The 8,287-nt window shown below is 31.7% G+C and overlaps 1 protein-coding gene across 1 annotated transcript in view; it reads right to left on the reverse strand.

The window, feature by feature from the left end:
- Positions 1-1,895, reverse strand: part of LOC124364670 — a 43,735-nt gene extending 41,840 nt beyond the window's left edge. Inside the window, exon 1 of the mRNA XM_046820330.1 lies at positions 1,725-1,895. Within this exon, the coding sequence (XP_046676286.1) occupies positions 1,725-1,842 (118 nt within the window). The 5' untranslated portion in view covers positions 1,843-1,895. The remainder of the gene's footprint in view (positions 1-1,724) is intronic.
- Between the last annotated feature and the right edge of the window lie 6,392 nt (positions 1,896-8,287).

Below are 8,287 nucleotides of genomic sequence, written 5' to 3' on the forward strand. Positions count from 1 at the left end.
ACTAAAACAATCTCTAAATGGAGTGTGAGATGGCATTTTGTGTCACCCATAAATCAATAGTGTCTTGTTCACACTTCTAGGTGATTCTCTAGATATTAGTGGTAATTTACTATAGAAAACTTGTATTTAATTTATTCATTATATTTATTCTTTTCAAATTTATGATATGGCAATTATGTTCCACATTTAACGATTTGTGGAGGATGGATATACTACATGTATCGATAAAGTAACAATTAAGAACCTAGGCCTTTATGTTATAAAAATTATTTTTTTATCTTGTAAAAACTTGCGTAACTATCTTAAAAAATGTTCTGTTCATTCACATTAAAAAAAATTATAATAGATAAACGCTCTAAAGTTTTAAACGGTTTGTGCATTTTAAATTCTACTTATTATCACTCGAAATGGTTATTCACGAGCAAGAGTTTGATGCTATATTTTCCTGACATTTCTTAGACGAGCATGAAGTTATTATCTATGTATCAAATGTCTAGTTTTAACAATTTTGTTTGGTAAATTATTTCACGTATGATGGTAATCAATCATGTGGGGATTTGTGTACTATATGCTTGATGCAAATAATGTTTATGGTTTGGCTATTTACAAAAATGTACTGTGCAATGACATAACATAGGTGAATCTATCATTTTTACATTAAAAGAGTTGAGAAATAAAATTAAAAATGGAAATTATAAATATATACTGCTTGCTCCAAACATTGAAAAAAAAGTATTATAAACTTATATACAGGGCAAATTAATACAATAACGGCAGAGTTTATTGTAATTAGTGCGTTACACACGTATTCACCCATGTTACTGCTTTGTTACCCGATATTTTTTAAAAACATTTCATGTCCACAATTTAAGTCATAGGGGATTACAAATAATGTAAAATGCAAAAGTCGTATAAAATTGTACATTTTTGAAAAGGGCCATTTAAAATCCAAGTTGCAGAACAGTTGAGATCAAAATTATGCTCAAGTACGAGCAGCAACCGCTATATTTAAGGAGTAGCAATAAGTTTTTGAGTGGAACGATTGATAAATTTCTAATATTTAAAAAAGTGAAAAAATATTTTGAAACTATTCCAAGAGGGGTAGTAGGAAGTTTGAAGTGGACTTTTGTAACATTTTATAACGTAATAAAGGATAAAAAATAAAGTTTTTGTCATTTTAACAGTATATACATGTAAGATAACTGTGGGGAGTGCCTTTATTATGTATAATAAGTTAATTCCTTAAACACATTATTAAAAAAAACGCAATTTTCTTGAATTATATTGGACAACAAAATGGAATACTTTAAAAGTTCATAGATCTCTAAAAGAAATTTCAATCCATGAAGGTTTACTTTAAGGGCATGTAAATCACCTTGGAGTCATCAAAAAAAATTTCATAATTGTTTTGTCTTCAGAACAGTTTAAAGGACAAAGAATTTAAATTATAACTCCCCAACCAAAAATCGTTTACACAACCTTTAATATTGTTGGTTGGAACTAGATAACAAGATGCGTGTGAGTGCTAATTTCACCTTCACTTTACTCTCAATCATTTAGAGATTACAGCACATATCGAATACTCCGGTATAATCACTAATTTAGTACCTAATTCTCAAAACTGAAAGCACATTTAAAATCTAAGAGTTTCGCAATTAGATTGGTTGTGTTATGTAGATTTCTACAAAATCTAACTAATCAATTTAACTGATGAAATTACACACCTTTCAGCTCCCTAATTGATGCCAATTCATATCCTGTCAAATTCTCAAAAGATGTTACCAAACGTATACTTCTAAGAACAGTTAGTCCCAGTAACAATACACTGATCTTGGCCACCATATTGTGAACGAGTGTCACATTAGTACGGTTCAAATTACGTCCGATTTGAGTTATATGGAGCGATACGGAATTCAAGAGAGATCACAACGTTATTTCTATCTAAGTGTAACTCTGTCTACGTTTAATAGTGCATCATATAATTATAATTTATCGGCACAATATTGTTTAATACAATAAATATACCGATCACTGTCTCAATTGTTGTGAAAGCTTTCAAAGGCGGATCATTTCCGGCCGAATGGATCGTGTTTCAAGCAAAATAAAATGCTTTGTTGTTAATTTATGATTACTGTTATGTAATTAAACAGTATGCTGATGCAGTATATAACAATGATCTTTGGTTTATTGAAATTAGATTCAAATGGAACTGAATGTTACATTTTAGTTAACTGCACTGAGCGGTTGATCGTTGAATAGTTTGTACTTTATGCGATTAATCCAGTCATAGACTTGAAACCTATCTTAGTTAACTGCACTGAGCGGTTGATCGTTGAATAGTTTGTACTTTATGCGATTAATCCAGTCATAGACTTGAAACCTATTTTAGTTAACTGCACTGAGCGGTTGATCGTTGAATAGTTTGTACTTTATGCGATTAATCCAGTCATAGACTTGAAACCTATTTTAGTTAACTGCACTGACCGGTTGATCGTTGAATAGTTTGTACTTTATTCGATTAATCCAGTCATAGACTTGAAACCTATTTTAGTGTAAGTTAAAAGATACAAATCAGAGGTAAATTAATTTAATGCAGTATAGAAATGTATAGTTTTAAACATAAAGGTTTGCAAACTAACAAAATAAAATTTATGTGTTACCTATTATTAAATTCTCAACAGTATTGAATTTATTCAACTTATAAATGCAAAATGGGATATAACGATAAACAACATTGTAACCATCAAAGTGTAGGCGGGTGAAATATATAGACAACAATACTTTTTTTAAATCGGGTGTTATGCACACCTATACGCTATTTATTGAAGGTGGAGAGTATAAGGCTAGCCACCTAATATTTTTGTATTATTTAAACTAAAAGTTGGTCATGATAAAATATTAAAAATATTATACAATATGAAACTTTAGAAGATTTGCTTATCTATAACTGTTTGAAAGTGGTGGGGATAAATATATTAAGACATTTCTCTTCTTATTCCATACCCAAACCAATGTTTCTACAATCATTTAACTCAATTTATTATTTGTAAACTTATAAAAATCACTTTCAGTGGACACTCCATTTGAGAGTAATATCAAACTCTGATGTGCAGACTCCGCAAGTATGTTTTAGAAATATTATTTCGTGACTGTTAAAAAAAAGTATTTTGCTGATCTACTACATTTTTGATCGGTGAAACTCACATAATTCTACATCTTTTTTTAATATAATCATTAAAGCTATGAAGATAATTCTGCTAGTTTACGAAATATCTGTTAACCGATTTGTTGTTTGTTAGGTATTTATATCAATATGTCTTGGTAAGTCCTAATGACATTTAAATTTTATTAAGTACTGCATCAGGTAAAAACATATTCAACAATAAGATATAAGGTATATTATAATAAGATATATTTACATTCATACATTATTAAGTTTCCCAAAATCAGTTGTGGATATGGTAGCCTACATGAAAATATTTATGTATCGTCCAGTAATTGGGGAGGGAGTATGATTTACTGCAAGCAGCTGCTTCAGCCAAGGTCGTCATATTTCACAAATCGTGGCAGGACCGTATTTTAATTAATCTGAGGCAAGGCTGTTACACACACTTTCCTGGAAGAAATTGAAATTTGTTTTCAATATACTCGTATTATTTGGTGTTATACTTAATTTTCAATTGGAAAGTTCGTTATTTAATCACATCATCAAACAAAATATTTACGAAGAAGAGATCAATTTTAAATTTGTATAGAATTAGTTTGATTACTTAAAAAAAATAATTCGTTGGTCTTTCGTATTGTTTAATTTTGTCCATTACTTAATAGTTATTCATTTTTAAATCAATGTAAATCGTTTGAAACGTTATTAATTAGAAGCAATCTTAAACTTAACGGTACAAAGAATGACTGTTTGAACTATCGAAACAAATAATAATAATTAAACAATGGTATTTTCTTACAAGATATATTTTGGCCTTACTTATTACATAAGAATAATAATATAAAAACAATTAAATAAGAGCTTGCAATTGAGAATGGTAAATGACATAAAATAACAGAGTCAAATGAAACATTTTTAATGACTATATCAAAACTACAGATCAAATTTTTACACGATACTATTAAATTCACGCAGTTATGGTGGTAAAGGTTGTTTGAAATCGAATATTGTGTTTAGTTCCATTCTCCCTTGTACTAAATGCAGCGTCTGAAATCTGTCATTGTCACAGAGAGCTCCAAAAAAGGGTCAGCGAAGAAGACATTCAAAACGAACTCTTTACATTGCTTCGACGTCTGAGACACATATACTACATAGGAGGTCTGTCTGGACTATCCAACAGCTATATAGCGTAATGCTGATGATGAGGTAATCATCAGAGTGCAGTACGATGTTTAATACACGGTCGATCTCAAAACAGACGGTACTAGGCGGCAGACTACCAGAATATACTGCATAAACTAAAATCTTGGTGGGATACATATTCTCAAAAACCTTCTTGTAACATTGCTAGGTTCAAATTTTACTTTACGGATACAAAACTTCAATATTTCATCGTGTTATTGATTACTGCATTTTACTCGCGCATAGTATTGCCAACGATTTCGAAATAAGACTGAGACAGTTGGTTAGTAGTTCCAAATAATGATCTCTTCTGATACAGGAGGCACTGTTATCAGGATACTTATCGATCGTGGTTGATAAAGCCGATTGAGTCTACTGGATTCAGATAATCGCTTTCAATTCATCACCGCAACATCGATATAATGTTGCCTCCTGCTTTACTCGACTGAAGGAGCTTCGGAGATATCGCCAATTCCAAGATATCTATCTATCTATACACTGTTAACAATGACATACACATTCAGTTGTGTAGTAGAAAAGCAATACCTTTTTATAAAAGGATATAAATTAGGTGAGTCATGAACAATGGTTGTTGGGAAAATAACCTGGCGCTGCTGCACAAAATCATGCAACAGTTTAGTGTAGACTGATAGTAACAAAACCAAGATAGAAGGAAAATTTATTTACAACCGCAGTAAACCTAAACTCAAAAGCCCGTCGGTTACCCTATTGAATTAATTAAGCCTCCACACACACACACTATAACCGCCACCCTGGACCCTGCCGGAAACATCAACTGCGTCGGCCGCGGCCTCGGCTACCTCTATATCAGGAGCAGCTACTTCTGGCCGAATAAAAGAGAATCGCTGAGCTTCAGAGAACAGCATAAAACCATCCTTGATAATAGAGTCTGATTAGCGGTTGCTTTAATTTACGGATCAGGTCTTTGGGAAGAAGCCATCGGTTTCTTCATCTACGGCAATGCATACAGGAGGCAGAGTAGCTGGTCATAAAGTAGATTTGGCCGAAACAGTTAAAAATAAAAAATAATGAAATCCGTACTTAAATATTAGAAAAAGCAAAGAAAAGGCTGAGGCAATTAGAAATAAAAATTATAGGCGTGAAAACTCACTGCAGCAAATGGAAAGTCCTACGAGAAGAAACGAACGAAATGGTAGACGCAATAAGATGTTTGGAGGAAGAGAAAAATCACATGATAAATAAAAAGGAATTAAAAAGCCTCTCTTCTATTGTGTATGAGCTAGTAAACAACCCTTAAACACAACAACAATCTGGTGTTATCTCATCTATTGCTAGACATCGCTTCCACCTCCAGCTAACGATCCGGAGATCTTAACCCTTCGCAGGCCTCTAGTAAATCCATAACCTTTCCTATAATAAACACAAGTAAAATACTTTCTCTCTTTAAGTACAAAGCTAATATTTGTTATAACTAAATTATAAGAGGTAAAAGCAAACAGTATTAAACAGGGAATTTTACTTAGAATTAGTGTCTTTATTTAATAAAAATAAAAATAACTATTTACAAAACTGTTTATTTAAAATATATTTCAAGTTTCATTGTATAATGTAATCAAACTGAAAATGTAATAACATTTACTATAAAACAAGATAAATATTTCTAACTAATCACAAAACTACCACACGATGAAGAATAATAACAAGATACGTAGTAAACGCACACTCGTGACAACCAAGAAAGCAGTAATACACGCCACGGATATGTTTGGTTATGGCTCTATAGGAGACACAGAACTGACAAGCAGGCGGTCGGAGTTAGACAAAGGGCGCTCCCGCCCCCTGTCGCTGAGTGAAGATAGTTAGTTTATAAATATTTCCTTGGCAACCACGATAAGCACAGAGCGTGCACCGGGCATTTCGAAGGCCTTCTGTGAACTAAAAAACTCTCTAAGAGACATAATCTATAATATCGGATATAACTGCATTAGGCGTTTTGGCCAAAGTATGCCATTCTGATATATCCGTCTACGGCGTGGGAAGGGTTAAAACTTGACAAAGTATAACGTTTATATCTAGCTTAAACTAACGGGTTTAACTAAAAACAATCTTGGCCTGAAAATGGTGTAAATATCAAAATTAAAAGATTTTTAAATATAGTTTAAAATTCGAACAATTGAAAAAAATAAAAATCCTAAATTCTACAGATATTGATGAAGGTGCAGGAAAACCCCTTCCATATGTCCTCTAGTGCTTTTATGAACTAGAGACAAATCGTTACTACACAAGTTCACTGCCTATACGCACATACAGATTTTATTTTTACTCAGAGAACACCTCTCATGAAAACTTATCCCAATACTAATCAAGAGGCAATGCGTTAAGTGTGGTAAAAATAAACCCATCATGCTAAGGTCTCTACTGCGATTAAAGTATCACGGTTTTCAAAATTACAGTACATTTTAATTTTACACTGAATACTCTATACTAGTATTGTTATAAAATGTTCATTAGGTTATGGGTTTTTGTAGACCTTTGTAGCATTATCAGTGTTCGGAACATAACTTGGCTTGGATTCTATCATTTATATTTATAGATGTCTTAGATAAGTCTATTATTTAGATTCCATTTAGATCATTTAGGATTCTATCACTTTAACACTAAATCTAATACACCCTATTATCGCACCACAATCTATTGCATGATATAAGAACCACATATAGCTATGAAATTAATATATATATATACTAACGAAATAAAATATTTATGATCCTATAAAATTACTTTACAGTATTTCAATTTTTCAAGTATCCATAGGCCAATATCTTCAAAAGTTCAAGTGTAGAATAAAGTTAAATAACAGATAAATTTATAATTTGTTTCAAGCAAAAATTTGAAATTGAATGAAATATATATTTTTTTAAACTTTAAACATATCAATATGTGTTTTAGTCATTTTCAAATAAGGTTGCTTTTATCACTGGTTCATTCAAATATATCACATTTCATCAATTCTAAGTTAATGTGAATTGTATGTGGATGTTGAGGTAGGTCCAGTTCACCTTTCTTCTTAGTCTAGCGTCCAAAATCTGACGCTGTCAGAGACTCGACTCCTGGAATCTGATTCACATTGAGTCAACCCTTTCGGCCATAGTTACCATATTTGTAAGTGTAACTATGTAACCTTATAGATTACATTATTTTGGATATAGTTAAGATCAAATGAATTGTTAAATGAGGGTTGTTGCTCCAGGCTGCGAGTTTAGCAATGTAATTAAAAACTTATTAAATTAATAATTATGTTAAATTAAGTTATTAAATAGGCGTAGACGTAATAGAATTACATTTGAAGAGCTAGTTAATTTTAACAATCCCAAATGTTTTGATTTTTGAAAATTATTCAGATTTTGTCAATGCGACTAATCCTAGGTAATTGAAAATAGTTCTGTATTCCTACTTCGCGTATTGTTTTCGTTAAAGTGAAGAACCAGAATGTAGACTTTTCAAAAAAACTTATAAGATCATCCTATAAATGAAGACTTGTATATAAAAAAGCATGTTCCTACATTCTTTGCACTTTATTATAGTGAGGACTTTACATAGGCTTGGCTTTGTCACCCAATTCCCAAATTTGTGCTGTAAAAAGACATTGAAACACTTGATTACGTACGCGTTTGTAATTTCTTTTATTAATTTCACTGTCCCGTTTCTTTTAAACAAAAAATACAAACGGTATTTTTTGTAATACACTGGATGAAACTTTTCGATGTTTTTACTTTGATGGGTTTGAGTTATTATACGAAGAGATTATTAATTGCTGGTAGAAGTAACGTTATTTAAACCGACAGCTCTTTGGGACTCACTTAACAGATTGGACACTAATGCGATTATTTGGCTGGCATAAGCTGCGACAGAAGTTGGCGATTAATACGTCTGATTAGTACTTCGCCATTACCGCGTCTG

Source organism: Homalodisca vitripennis, chromosome 6 (assembly GCF_021130785.1).
Source record: "Homalodisca vitripennis isolate AUS2020 chromosome 6, UT_GWSS_2.1, whole genome shotgun sequence".
Lineage (NCBI taxonomy): Eukaryota > Metazoa > Arthropoda > Insecta > Hemiptera > Cicadellidae > Homalodisca > Homalodisca vitripennis.